Source organism: Coccinella septempunctata, chromosome 1, assembly GCF_907165205.1.
Source record: "Coccinella septempunctata chromosome 1, icCocSept1.1, whole genome shotgun sequence".
Taxonomy (NCBI): Eukaryota; Metazoa; Arthropoda; class Insecta; order Coleoptera; family Coccinellidae; genus Coccinella; species Coccinella septempunctata.
The window spans coordinates 69,210,859-69,225,849 of record NC_058189.1 but is presented as its reverse complement, the minus strand read 5'-3'; the positions used below and the strand labels follow the sequence as shown (position 1 = coordinate 69,225,849).

At 37.7% G+C, this 14,991-nt stretch overlaps 2 protein-coding genes across 2 annotated transcripts in view; one reads left to right on the top strand and one right to left on the bottom strand.

Moving 5' to 3' along the window:
- LOC123322669 (zwei Ig domain protein zig-8-like) overlaps nt 1–4,630 on the bottom strand; it is a 279,535-nt gene extending 274,905 nt beyond the window's left edge. The window contains exon 1 of the mRNA XM_044910647.1: nt 4,372–4,630. Within this exon, the coding sequence (XP_044766582.1) occupies nt 4,372–4,423 (52 nt within the window). The 5' untranslated portion in view covers nt 4,424–4,630. The remainder of the gene's footprint in view (nt 1–4,371) is intronic.
- Nucleotides 4,631–10,102: 5,472 nt separating this feature from the next.
- Nucleotides 10,103–13,761, top strand: LOC123317218 (xylosyltransferase oxt). Its single transcript, XM_044903634.1, has 5 exons — nt 10,103–11,018; nt 11,072–11,214; nt 11,278–11,435; nt 11,499–11,851; nt 12,013–13,761. Exons 1-5 carry the CDS (start codon nt 10,411–10,413, stop codon nt 13,421–13,423), a joined length of 2,673 nt encoding a protein of 890 aa, XP_044759569.1. The 5' UTR covers nt 10,103–10,410; the 3' UTR covers nt 13,424–13,761.
- The last annotated feature ends 1,230 nt before the right edge of the window (nt 13,762–14,991 follow it).

The following is a 14,991-nucleotide window of genomic DNA, read 5'->3' as shown; positions in this document are numbered from 1 at the left end:
CGAAAAACAACTGAATTTTCTGATCATTACAGAAAGTCGTGGCCAAGTAGACTTCGAATTTTCGAAGTTTATCTGAACACAGTGCTCAGCTTGTCCCACCACATATTTCACGATTTAAGTATTCAAAATTGAAATGACCAAACCATGAAAGCGGAGATTTCAATGTACAAATGAACGCTTCAGCTAAAATTATTAACAGATTGGTTTTTCGTGTGAATGTATGTCAATCGTTGAGGAAGGCTTCAAGAATTCAGGTAATTTTAGGCGTTTGAAAGAATTTCTTGAGACAACTTCAACTGCAGCTTCAACTAGATGTGTTTTTCAAAAAAAAGTAATATAATTATATATTTTCTTCGGAAAAACTCCAGTGGAGTCTTTTATGTTGGTAAACCACCATGTATATCACAATGAAACTTCCTAATTCACAGTCCCTCAACTTGAGAATGAAAGAATTCCCGATAAGAAGAGCCTCTCCACGAAATCATCATTATAATCAAATGTGCCGGAGTAAGAGCAATTTTTTCGACGTAGATCAGAGGGACAGCATCCATTTCAGAGATATTGGACCGAATCGAATTATTGCCGAGTGCTCAAGTTTTATTCGCTACGAAAGTGGATGGAAATTCGAAATCCGCTAAAATCAATTTACGTCCGCTGTCTGTGTTCCTGCCGAAAAAAGTCGTGTTTGCCGATTGTCGGTGGGAGCATTGAAAATACGAGTTGGCTCGTGTTTGTTCTAACGAGCAACAGACGAATGACCCCTCGCAGAAAAAGGGGAAATTTTCGCGTTCGATGCTGCATCCGATAGAGATTCCTGAGTTCTCAGTTAAATGAGAATTTGTTGCTTTCGGGATTCTCGATTCTCCGTGTTTACTCGAATAGGGAATACTCCTTCTGACGAGAATGATGTATTTTTCATGAAAAACTTAAAAATGAAAAATAAAAAATGGGTATTTAAGTTTAAAGCGTTTTGTGAGAATTGCACAAGCTGGCAACATCGACTGAAATATGCCTTGATAATAAAGGATAACAAATACACTATCTTGATGAGATAGACAAAGATTGCTGTCTATGAAGTCTGCGACGAACGAGGGAGGTCGTAAAATTTTATGGGATTTTTATGGCCGGTTGCAGTTGAAGCTCGCCCGTAAGTACGCGCCTGTAGATCAACAGCTGTTATTTTATAAACAAGCTGATCGGACATTGTTCTTTTCATTGTCTTGTAGACGCTGTTGCCAAATCGTAAACTCCGCACAAAGTGATTCAAATCTTAAAACCTCATATTTGATGGATGATTTTGAATAGTTTCCGCGGTGAATTTGAAAAAATCATGAATAAAACTCATAATTATTCAGTTTAAATTTGCATATGCAGTGATAACCCAAATTGAGGAGAATTCCCCATTGAAAAGATTCTACTGTTATGTGTGAAGTGTGGAAGTGTTGTGTTTTACGTTCTTTATCCAGAATTTTCTGCATATATACATTCCTTGATATTTTTTCCTCGAGTTTCTAATCATCCTGTGTAGTATACCAACAGGGTGAAAATTTGAAAACTTGTCAGGCCAATTATGTCCCGACAAGGATGTTTTCAAAGAAAAAACCGGGACAGGTTAATTTTTGAAGGCGGGGGGGCATATTTTGAGCAAAATTTGAGCCGAAATCTCCTCAAATCTAAGTGTAGGGACTATCACCCCTAAATTCTTCATTGGGAATAGAGGGTGAGCTAAACCTCAATTGGAAGACAATATGTCTCTCTACATAATACTTTCAATTAAGACTAAGTTTTTATATCTTTCCTATATTATATGCTGTGAAAGGGTATATCAGTCACCAGGAACCTCAGTTTATATACAATTTATTCAAATAGCAACGTTTCGAGACTTTTAGTCTCTTCCTCAGGCTATGAATATTAGATAAATGGATTTTTTCCTTTGAAACATTGTTCAAAATCGTGGTTGTCAATAAATACTATAATAAACATCTCTGAGGGACGACAATCTTTTTGACGTATATCAATATCGGGTTCATAAATGGAAATGAACAATGAGAACAATGTTTCAAAGGAAAAAATCCATTTATCTAATATTCATAGCCTGAAGAAGAGACTAAAAGTCGCGAAACGTTGCTATTTGAATAAATTGTATATAAACTGAGGTTCCTGGTGACTGATATACCCTTTCACAACTTTCCATTAAGGTATAGCTCACTCTATTCCCCATTAAGAATTTAGGGGTGACAACCCCTAAACCTAAGATTGAGGAGATTTTGGCTTACAATTCTAATAGAAACATGTCCCCTTCCGTATAAAAATTGACCTGTTCCGGCATTTTCTCTGAAAACATCCTTATCGAGACATAATTGGCCTGGCAAGTTTTCAAATTGTCAGCCCCTGTAACTACTTCAAGGACTCAATAAAAATTTGCAAACCATAGTATTCATGTAGAGGGTCAAGTGATCTTTCAATTGAGGTATATGTCACCCCCTATTCCCTATTGAGAATTTAGGGGTGATAGCTCTTACATGTAGGGTTGAGGAGATTTCGGCTTACAATTCTGCTCAAAATATGTGCCCTTACGAATAGAAATTGACCTGTTCGGGCATTTTCTCTGAAATTATCCTTGTCGTGACATAATTGGACTGGAAAGTTTTCGAATTGTCACCCTGTATAGGTTCTACCTATATATTATTTGTTATATTTTGTATTGATACGATCCTCACGAAATTTTGCATATTAATATGCAAAATTGGACTGGCAAGTTTTCTAAACTATGTCACGACTGACTCAGTTTCAATTATTAAAGAAACCAGGCGGAATTATAACGTTTCAAGGACAAGGATAAAAAAGTTTGTCTAGGTTTCGGAATTCGAGAGTATTTATGGCTGTACAGTAGGGAAAAACTTCTCTTAAAAATTTCTTCGCAAAATGGTATAGTGACAAACAGTAACTTGTTTTATTTATGCAATTTCCTGTTTTCCTGCAAACGGCAAAATTTTCCTTGCACTATACAGGGTGAGTCTTTGATTCTTAAAAATATTTCAACAATGAATTCTTGAGGTCAAACGAAACACTTTTTTCCTACATCATTTTTTCCCAATCGGCTCGGTTTAAAAGATGCAGGCTGTTGAAAAACCATACAAAAATGGTATTTTCTTCATATTTTCTCGTGTAATGCGCCGTTTTCGAGTAATTTGATGTTCAAAAATTAAAAAGTATCTGTGAAATTTGAAAAATTGGGTACTTTGGCTGAATCTCTCTTCAAGAGATTCACAGATGTGTAGTGTCACAGATTTAGCTAGTTATTCTGAAGGTAATTTTGTTTTTCCAGGGGTGGCATAGCCCATTAAGAAAAAATGGTATAGGAAAAAAGTTTTTCTTTTGACCTCAATAATCTTCTGTATATTTTGAAACCCTTTTCTCATACTTTCTGAATTTTTAATCCAATTCAATTCAAATACACTGATCAACAGTTGATAGGGAAAATTGAATTTTTCTCAATGTATTACAGGAATATTCACTTCAAAAGGTCTAGTTTGATCAGATATCAGAGTATATTCAGTAGATATGCATGCACTAGATGAGACAATTTATGAAATTTCTGGAAAAATAAGTCCAAATATCCAGCAAAGATTTAGGAAGCTGCTCCAGATTGTTCATCACTTGTTCTAGGAATAAGAGTTGTCTATTATTCTCTGCCCACACATGATCGATATGCAATTTATGTCCGGAGAACCAGATGGTCAGTCCATCCCTTCAATATCAGGAGCTTCATTTTGAGAGGCCACCAGTTAGATATTTGTTAATGGCCAAAATCCCCTCGATAGTTCTGAAGTTAGAAGAATCTGATTTGTTTTCCAATATTTGAAAAAATACCGAACAATTAAGAATTAAAACCCAATAACTAGTTGTAGTGATACGAACTTTTGTGCACAATGTCGTAGGGAACAATCTATTTCTCGAAAATTATTCACGAGACGATGATAAAATTCTCGACAAACCTTCAGAACATCAATTAAGTGCTAAGCAGCGTTAAGTTCAGCAACTGGATGGGCGACCACCCAGTTATATATTCGAACAAGCGCACAATATCTTCTGACTCCACATCAGTTCTTTTCCTATTTCTTTTAAAAGTTTATTTGTCCTGAAAATCGCGATACAGTTAAATGACTTTTTCACAGATTTTTTATCTGCAAATCCTGTGGAGGTACAAGCTAATCTCTACGTGGAGTCATAGAAGAGAAAACTTCGAAATTCCATGGCATACGAAGACATTTTCTGAAGGTTCATTACATATTCAGTAATTTCACATTCTCGAAGAATTTTTACTCATGATTTTCCTTAATTTCTCAATCATCAAAACAGCATCCTCACCTGACGACCAAACGAGAAACAGAGGACGAAGAAAACCGTGAAGCAGATGCATGTCTAGAAAGAAAGTTGAGAACTTCTGCTGGGCATCAATTCACATCTTTCAACAGTCGCACAGGGCACAATCGAGACCTGAAAAATGTCACATGAACCCATCGGACGAGAGGTCGCGGTTCGGACGCGCGAGATGCGGCGGCACGATCGAGAGGGCCGAAATTTGCACCAATTGGACCATCATAGATACACTCCAGCACCGCGCCGTCAGTCGTGCAGATGCGAGAACTGTTGGAAAAGCTGAAAACGCTGGAAAGTCGGCCGGTTCGACATTTGGCATGCGCCCTCTGCGATCGGGAACAGACTGGAATTATGGAAAATTGGAATTCCTCACCGGAATTCTTCGTGGGGCAGGCATATCTTGGGTGCCCTCAGACAACGGGGGTTCCGTGCGTTTTGTATGGGCCATCAGCTTTCGAGCACGCGACCTGTGATGACCTACCAACGTTAGGAGGGTCTCTTTGTTGGGTATCTTGTGGAATTTTGAAAGTTGACCTCCTGTACTTTGAATTAACAAAACACTGACGTGAAGTTTAATCGAAATCAGACAGATTCATTAACATCCATTGATTTAAAAATATACAAATGTTATATATACTCCATTCACTTTTATTTTAGCACTCGGTTGGCCATGGAAATTTGACACATTCCACTCTGTATAGTACGAAACTGTGGGGTTATGACGCTTGTCAAAACATTTTTGGGTTTTAAATCAACGCTATGTTGCCCGTTCTACGTAAAAGTTTCTGTTATTACGTATTTTATCACAATGTCGAATCTATTCGGAAAATATGTGACGAACATAATTGAAGTTTATACAAACTGATTGAAGGCATACCAAATCCAGTTATTTGCATGGAAAATACAAGAGATCAGTATGATATCATAATATGCACTAGCTTAAGAAGAGTTAATGTTCGTTATCTTCTTTGGGTAAAGTTTGAATACGTTACATCAGTTGTAGATTTCAAAAATATTAACCCGAAGATGAAATGCATATGGATTCAGTGGTTGGGAATGGGTATCTCCCGAAGGAATTAATAGATAATTACAAGAATGTTAAATTCTTCAACAAAAATCATCTTGATTCAATATAAGTAAAAGGAATTAAAGGAAGTTTCAATTCAAGATGAACTTAACCTCTGAACAAAAATTTCACATGAATAAACAATTACCAGAGGACAACTGGCTCGTATTTGTAGCTGTTCATCAATGCATAGAATTCTCAAATGCCACCACTTTTTTGGGTCTCCTAATAGAAGGAAATTCTTTGTCATTCTCTTCATTCACAATGTTTCTAATTGTGGAAATATTCAGCTGAAATAAAAGTCGTTTAGATTCAGATGAAACATTATATAAATTCTCTTGAATTGAATATGTTCGCTACCATCTGACGTATTGTGGATTTTAGAATATCAGGGTATAACTATTTGAATGAGCGGACCTGAATTCTAAATAGCACTTCCTGAAACCCTGTCTCTTTTTTCAATCACTTTCGGCATTTTCGTAATAAGAATTGATATTAGTTGTAGCAACGGCGTTATGACATCAACGACAAAAACTTGAGAAAATTATTTCATGGCCAACCGACTGCTAAAATAAATGTGAATGCAGTATATACTTGTGTAAAACTGGGATTTTTTAATGCCCACTGCGATGTTACAATCATTTTCAAAGACCATTCGTAGGTTTTCTGTATGATACGAGCCCTGTTTTGCGTTGTCATCGCATAATGTGGAAACCGTTGGAACGATTCTATACTTTTCTACTTCGAAACCTACCTCGTACTCTGTAGAAAGTTTTAAAGGAGGAAAAATTCAGAAATATGTCCTGAGAAAATAGGAAAATCAAGAAAATGAAAAGAAATTTGAATTTCTAGCGTTATAGTGAATGTTGGGTAGTCTATCCTCACGGAGAATCGATTGACACTTGCTCGCGGTTGACAGTTGACAAATGGACTTAATGAACAACACGATCTCAATATCGATTTAACGTTCTCAAATTTCAGTTGATAGATTATTGTGATCAGTATATACATTTTAAGTAATATATTGTACATTGTGAGTCTTCAACTCGTACAAACATTTTCAACAGTAGATTTTTGAGGTCAAAAGAAACACTTTTTTTCTTTACCATTTTTTCCGATTCGGCCCTGATAAAGAGATACAGACTTTTTAAGTTTTCATAATGAGCTGTGACACCCTTGGAAAAACAAAATTACCTTCATAAAAACTAGGTTAATTTGTGACACTACACATCTGTGGATCTTTTGAACAGTTGTATTCAGTCGAAGTACCCAATTTTTCGAATTTCACAGGTACTGTTTGATTTTTGAACATCAAATTACACGAAAAAGTCGCATTATACGAGAAAATATGAAGAAAACTTTAATTTTACAAAACGTCCAAATATTCATTAGATATAGCTTCTAACTTAGTTTCAACAGTTGAGTACTTTGAATTTTTGGCATTTTTATGGTACGTAATAGTCGTAATGAGAAAACTGGAAGACGTGGGTGATATCTTGTGTTCGAAAAAGATTCATCGAACAAATGAAAATGTATTATCCAAAATTCATTTCATTCGATGAAACCGTTTGTAAAAAAAAACTAAAAATAATTTTTTATTGTTTTTTCAACACCGTGTATTTTTTTAACAGAGCCGATTCAGAAAAGAAGGTAAAAAAAGTGTTTCTTTTGACCTCAAGAATGTACAAACATATTAAGTATATCGTACAATGAAAATTTTGCTATTTTGAAATGGCAATACATTTTGATGTTTATTTTTGATAGTTTCTTACAATTTTTTACGAGGAGGGACAAGACTACAACTCACAGATATAGTAACTCCAACAACTTTTTAGATCTGCAGTTAAAACCTAAGCGTAAACCATCCTGACAAACTGATTTTCGTGCCTAGCCAGCTCTTAGCCGAGCTGGAGGCCGAAGAGGTGCTAGGCATGAGAACTGTTCTGGTCACAACCAGAAACAATCCGGACAGAACCTTAAGTGCTCTGCTTTCCTGAGAAATGACACCATCTCTGCCACAAGGGATTTTTCTTTCAAGGTTCTTGTTGGTTTTGCTGTCGAAATTGTGGTGCCGAGTAGAAACTATAGGCCCTAAGGAACACGAAGGACCCCTCAGCAGCTACCTACCCCCAACACAACCCTTCTAAACTCGTTCATCGTTTCTGCCGCAGCTTGTACATCAGAATTGGCTACGAAATCCTATGAATCTCTAGTTTCAAGAAATAAAATTCACCTAATGGGAAATTCACAGGGTTTCTCTTCCCCCAATTAATTTCATCCGATCAATCTGATTGCGAGACAAACAATTCAAAAATAGCCGACCTATCCTCGTACGCACAAACTCGAACTACGCACTAGAAAACAAACAACTTCCGTTAACGTTGCTAATTAATCACCGACCGCATCAAATCAACCGGCAGCTTAATCTACGACCACACCCCTTCATATTTATCTCTCTTCCTCCACACAGTCCATTTAGGACTCACCCCCAAGAAGACAGGCGACCATCGCCTATAATTTCGACCAGAGGTAGCGAAAGAAGCCGGATAAATAACGCCGTTTTTAATTTTTTTCATACGCGCCCTAGGTGCGGCCGTAAATTATCGGCTCCCGAACCACTCCCACGCGTTCCGTCAGGTAGTGGCGCGTCAAGGAGTTCGTTGCGGCATTTTTCGACGCGTTAGTCATTTCGAGGGTCATAAGGACTTCGGGAGGAACTTTTCTGGGCGGAAGAGATAATGGACGGTCCTTCTGATTTTGCCGCAAGGATTTATGACCGCAATATCATGGTCCAGAGAAAAAACTTCAATCCTCGTCAGAAAAGGGAGTTTATTGTTTGAGGGGAAGTTATTAAACCACGCAGGAAATGTCTATGACTTGTAGGTACATTTATTTTTCTACAATCGTGCGCGTTCAACCTTTTTCCCGCACGCATTCCAAGTTGCAAAGAGTCACTTTCCCAAAACGTGCGGGAAAAACGCCTGCTATTTCTTTCCCGCACGCATTTGCGTGCGGGAATGGATTAGCAGGGGTTTTTCCCGCACGCAAATCTTATAGAATAAATTAAATTCTATCATGTTTCTATGCATAGAACGTCAACGATGAGAAACCCATAGTAATGACATGCAGAATTACGTCTGTCATTATATATGAATTAATCAAATGAGATATGATCTGTTTCGTGAAATGGGTATATTTATATATTTCAAGCGCTTGTAGAAAAAATATTGTTCCTAACTCTTGCGGAAAGTGTCTTGCCCGCACTCAACTGCTTACCCGAACTCCGCTTCGCATCGTTCGGGCAACGGCAGTTTCGTGCGGGCAAGTATCACTTTCCGCACTTGATAGGAAAATAACTATTAACATCATAGACATTTCTCTATGTTTAACATCGATTGTAACAATGATGGATTGATTTATTTTCGATGATTTTCATTCTTGATCATAGATTAATTAATCATTCACATCTATATTCATAGACAAACTATCTATATTCCTTATTCTTTTCAAACAGTCTGGATGGTTTTAGGAGGCGTCAACTGGAGAAAATACGTATCCTTGACCGACCCGACGACTTGGATAGCTTTCCCAATCACGGAATAGTTACCTTCGAAAGCTTCAGAGCTAAATTGCGGATTTTTTAAGCGACTCGGAGGAGTCATAGATCAACGTATGATACATCTACGGAAAGGGTGTCCTCCTTCTGTCGACCCCGGGCCAGGCCAAACGCCAAAACTCCACTTGATTCCTTTTCTTCCTACCAATAACAAAATCATCCCTTCATTGAATCTGCCCCTAAGCCAAACACAATTTCATACGGATCAACCCCTTAGCCTTCTGAGATATCTGAACACCCTAGAAATATGAAAAATGCCTCTTTATATGTATATCGAAGAACATAATAGACTTTCTCCCACATCCTTTATTGCTTTCTATATTTTGTGGACCACCGAACCACGTGAAGCTGCTTCTGACAAGGAATAAATCGAATTATCGAGCTCGAGTTGGCTGCAAGCCCTGGCAGGGATGTGCGATAACGCAAATTTACTTGTTCGGCCGCATGTCGCCGGTTGTCTATGTTCGGCCTTATCGAATGTGGAATACAGGTGCTAATCCGTATCCTGATAATTTCAAGTCAATGACTATTTCCTCTTGAGGTTAACAAAGAAGAAATGCGAAAAACTGAACTTGGTGAAAGCACCAAAGTAATTGAGGAGCTCATGCTTGTTGAAATTCATAACCACAGCGGACACCCATCCAGTTTATTTACTCACTCCTGCACGGATACGAAGAAAAAAGTAATTATGAATTAGAAATCAGAACGGACTCAAAACTAGTGCATGGCTGTACAATACCGTCCTGAAGGTACCTGTTGCACAAAATTTAATGTTCCTGAAATGCAATTTTTTTATCTTTCAGTAGTCCTCATGTTTGGCAGAGACTAGCACCAGAAGAACTCACGTATTCAAACTAGATATCCAAGAGAATGGAAATACTTTGACCCCAATTTATCGCACATGACTCTTAGTACGGCCGACAGGGGGCGTATCGCTCATTTTCTATCGCCAACACTATCTTCAAAAGAAAAAGAAAATAATTTGACAGAGTTCAAATTTCAAATCTATGCTAAACGTCACTAATGCAAATGTCACTAATGGCAGATGTCAAAAGAAAATTCAGTTTGCCAAACTGAAAAGGAATAATGATTGAAATAATTTCAACCAATTTAATAATCACTTACTAAAATTAACACAACTGAATGTAATGAAGACTGTATGTAGATAATTGGAAAATAGCTAGAAAAAATGAATCACCCAATTCTATGGATTAGGGAGATGATATTAAATGAATATATAGGTGTCTCATAAACGATAATAGAATAAATACGTAATTGAATACTATAATTGTTTACAAGAAGGGAAAATAATGATTATGTTGTTAGGTAATATATCAAATTTGAGATGGTGATAGTCAGAAATACGGCTTTTAAATGGATTCGAAGATACAAAGTGTTCTTCGTTTTTGGCACCACTATACTAGTTTTTCAAATATTCCTCACTTTAAAATTTTTCGCCATAAGCAAGAACAACAAAGAACAAAAGTGGCTGCCCACTTACGAAAGAATAGAGAAAAATCATTACAGTAGTGAAGGAAAAATTAAAATTGGATCTTTTGATGAAGAGGTTGCAAGTAATATCAATCAGAGTAAAAACTCAAGAATGAAAGTAAAGCCCCATTTGAAATTGGAAGACCCGGGTTTTCAACCGAACTGTAAAATAGTTGGTAGAGAAGCTATATCAGCGATAAACAGAGCAAAAAGCAGAAAATGTAAACAACTTATAGCCAATGTCACTTGTCTGAGTTTAGAAGGAAAATTGTACCCCGAAAAGCTGCCCAATTTTTGTATGGACAAGAAAAACAGTTCGGGAAAGGCTCTGGGTTGTTTTAAAGACGAGAAGGAATATCGATTATTGAGTGGCTATTATGGAGTATTGAAGGATAATTCGCCCGAATATTGTATGCAGCTATGTCTTCAGTCTGGTTTTCCATATGCTGGAGTGGAATATGGGTAAGTCAAGGAAAAATACTAAAAACCAAACTATGAGTTGACTTCAATTGTAGAAATGAGTGTTTTTGCGGTATAGATGAACCCACATTCAGCAAAAAACTTCCGGATTCTTCCTGTAATATGAAGTGCCCTGGTAATGCTCATGAAACATGTGGTGGTTATTACACATCAAACATCTACAATACTGGAATAAAGAGTAGGTTTGATGAACTGATGATAAATCAGAACTCCATTTCCTAATATGAATTTTCATTTATAGGATTTGTGCCCCAAATAGCAAATACTGAAAGCGCTAACGAAAAACCTGTTAAGATTGTTTTTTTATTAACATTGAATGGAAGAGCACTGAGGCAAATAACAAGATTATTGAAGCTGCTATACCGAAAAGATCATTTTTATTACATTCACGTGGATGTGGTGAGACTAATGATTTGTTGAATTGTTTGCTTGAGTGTTTTTATTACGAATATTTCATTTTAGAGGCAAGACTATCTCTTTCGGAAACTCCTGTTCTTAGAGAAACGTTTCCCGAATATCAAACTGAGCCGTAACAGATTCGCCACTATTTGGGGAGGAGCCTCCCTCCTCAAAATGTTGAGGTCCTGCATGAACAGTTTGTTGCACTTGAAATGGGACTGGGATTTCGTCTTGAATCTCAGCGAGTCAGACTATCCGGTAAAGACAGTGGACAAACTAACTGAGTTTTTATCAGCTAATAGAGATAAGAACTTTGTGAAGTCGCATGGTAGGGAAGTCCAGAGGTTCATACAGAAGCAGGGATTGGATAAGACGTTTGTGGAATGCGACACGCATATGTGGAGAGTGGCCGACAGGTAAGAGCTTTTTTGTGACAAATAAGAAATCAAATTCAAAGCAGATTGAAGGATTTCATAAAAAAAATGATTTTCTTTTGAAAATATGGAATTCCAAGACTTCACCTCACGGGAAGAGACACTAGGTATATGTTATTTTTATTTGAGTACTCTTCCTTCAGGAAACTGCCGTGGGGTATACAGATCGACGGAGGTAGCGACTGGGTGGCCCTGAACCGCGAATTCGTAGATTACGTAGCCGGAGACAACGTCGACAACCTAGTCAAGGGGCTCCTGAAGATATTCCATCACACCCTGCTCCCCGCGGAGTCTTTCTTCCACACGGCCCTGAGAAACTCGATCTTCTGCAACACGTACATTGACAACAACCTGCATGTGACCAATTGGAAGCGGAAATTGGGCTGCAAATGCCAGTATAAGCACGTGGTCGATTGGTGCGGCTGCAGCCCCAACGATTTCAAGCCGGAAGACTGGCCAAGGATTTTGGGAACCGAGAGTCGTACTTTGTTTTTCGCCAGGAAATTCGAACCTATCGTCAGCCAGTCCGTTATTTACCAGCTGGAGTTGTGGTTGTTGAACGCGGAGAAGCCTAGGGTACCAGTAAAATCGCTGGATTCGTACTGGCAGAGCGTTTATCATTATCAGGATCTGGGGTTGGAGCCTGACCACGGTTTGCAGATGATTTCACGTGCGGCTGTGAGGAATTGGTTGAATTCCTTAGAAAACGCCACGTGTACCCCTAAAATCAATAAAATAATTGAAATAACGTCATATCATCACAAAGATCGTTATAAATACACTTTAGTCAAGTTCAAAACGTCCTTGGGTGTTCTAGAATTAGCCTACACCTACCTTGACACCATATCCGTGTTGAAATCTTCGAACTTAACCAAAAGACTGGAGCATCTTTCGGTAAACTCAGATTACGATCAGAAGGAGCAGATATCGCGGAATTTCCCCAGAACCTTATCCGTTTACTCGGATTTCGTCCTTATATATCAATTTTCGCCTAGTTTATCCAAGACTTACAACATATCATTCTTATGGATCGATCCAACGGGGAAGCTGGTAGAAGTATCCGAGATAAATTTGGACGAAAACAACTGTATAGGCCATATTAAAGTAAACCTCCAGCAGCCACACATACCAGGATCTTGGTCCATCAAACTAGTTCATAAGGATTCCTTATTAGTCGATTACAAATTTTTAATCACGCCTCTGGAGACTGTCGATGTGTCGAAAACCATAACATCCTCCTCACCCGATGTGCCATCTAAACCTACCCGTGTAAGTTACGATAAATTCGTTCCCAACTCCTTCGATAGAGACCTGCTGGAGAGCCTCCACCGGTCCAATTCCAGACTGGAGGGACAGGAGCTGAAGAAGTGGATCGACTCTCTCTTCTCCAAATTTTACTCGGTGGAGAGGGTTTGCCTTGTCGGGGATACGAAGGTGTGCAATCGGACCCTCGACGCTTGTTCTAAGTCTAGTTGGAGTTCTTATTACCCGGATCCGAAGAGTGCCATAGGGGAGGTTAACCAGACCACGGGGGTTTTCGATTTGTGGTTATGAGACTTGTGATTTCGTGAATTTTCGATATTGTGATATTCCTTGGTGCTCAACTATTTGATATCTAGATGTAAAGTGGGTTGTTGTTGTATTTTTTCAGGGATTTGAGGCGTCAGAAGTGTTTTTTTTTTCGTGTAGATAGATTCTGTTTTTTCTTACCATCAGATTCGTCGATGACCCTTGTAATTATTGTGAATATTTCAGACTTTCGTATTGTGAGCTTCTTAAATGTGTGTGAAGCTGACCTAACCCAATTGTTCTTAATTAGCGTTTCTTTGTGCAGTTAAATTTTTTTTATTCTGTTCGGTATCTAAACTTTTAAAAAAGTCCTGGGCTCGATTTTCGTGAAAAGTCCATTAGTGGAAACCGTTTCTCGATATCTTCATTTGTCTTGAATATACCGGGTAGCCCACCCCAGACTCATTTTGAGGGAGTAAGTAAAGATATTTTGGAATTTTTTTCTTGTGGGGTGTATGTAGGGTGTTCAAAAGCACAATAAGGAAATAGGGAATACTCCTTCTGACGAAAATGATGTATTTTTTATGAAATATCTTTGAAACATCACATTTTGAAATAACTATTTCAACCGTTTCCGAAAAAAAAAAATGATTTTAAGCACAAAAATGTAAATTAAAAATGGGTATTTAAAGTTTGAAGCGTTTTGTGAGAATTGCACAAGCTGGCAACATCGACTGAAATATGCCTTCATAATAAAGGACGACAAATACACTATCTTGATGAGATAGACAAAGATGGCTGTCTATGAAGTCTGCGACGAACGAGGAAGGTCGTAAAATTTTATGGGATTTTTATGGCCGGTTGCAGTTGAAGCTCGTCAGTAAGCACGCGCCTGTAGATCAACAGCTATTATTTTATAAACAAGCTGATCGGACATTGTTCTTTTCATTGTCTTGTAGACGCTGTTGCCAAATCGTAAACTCCGCACAAAGCGATTTAAATTTTAAAACCCCATATTTGAAGGATGATTTTGAATAGTTTCCGCGGTGAATGTGAAAAAATCATGAATGAAACTCATAATTATTCAGTTTAAACTTGCATATGCAGTGATAACCCAAATTGAGGAGAATTCCCCATTTAAAATTATTGTCAAGTATACAGGATGTTGGAATATAAAGATATAGACCAAAGTTTTTCAAATGTAACACTCTGTATATGACCTCAAAAATGGAATGGCAAGCTAAAATTATGATGATTTTCTTCAGATCACTTTTTACCTTAGAAGGACCATTCACGAGATAATGCCGAAAATGTTTTACTAGTTTTGAATGAAACACCGAAAATTGCTCAGAAACTATCAGTTTAGATGTAGGAAAATTTTATGAAGATAGTTTCGAAATTAATTTCTACGTTCAACGAGATATAGGAATACCGGGTGTGCCATTTGAAATAAAGTTTTCGACGATTATTTGTAGTTGATGTTTCAGAATTAATTATGATAACTCTGTACTTTCCAGAGTTGAAATTTTCTTTTATATGTAGGAGTAGCCAACTTGTCTACTCGAAAAATTTCTGTTTGTATCGCTGGCGTAACTAGTTTCTTAATTAATTGC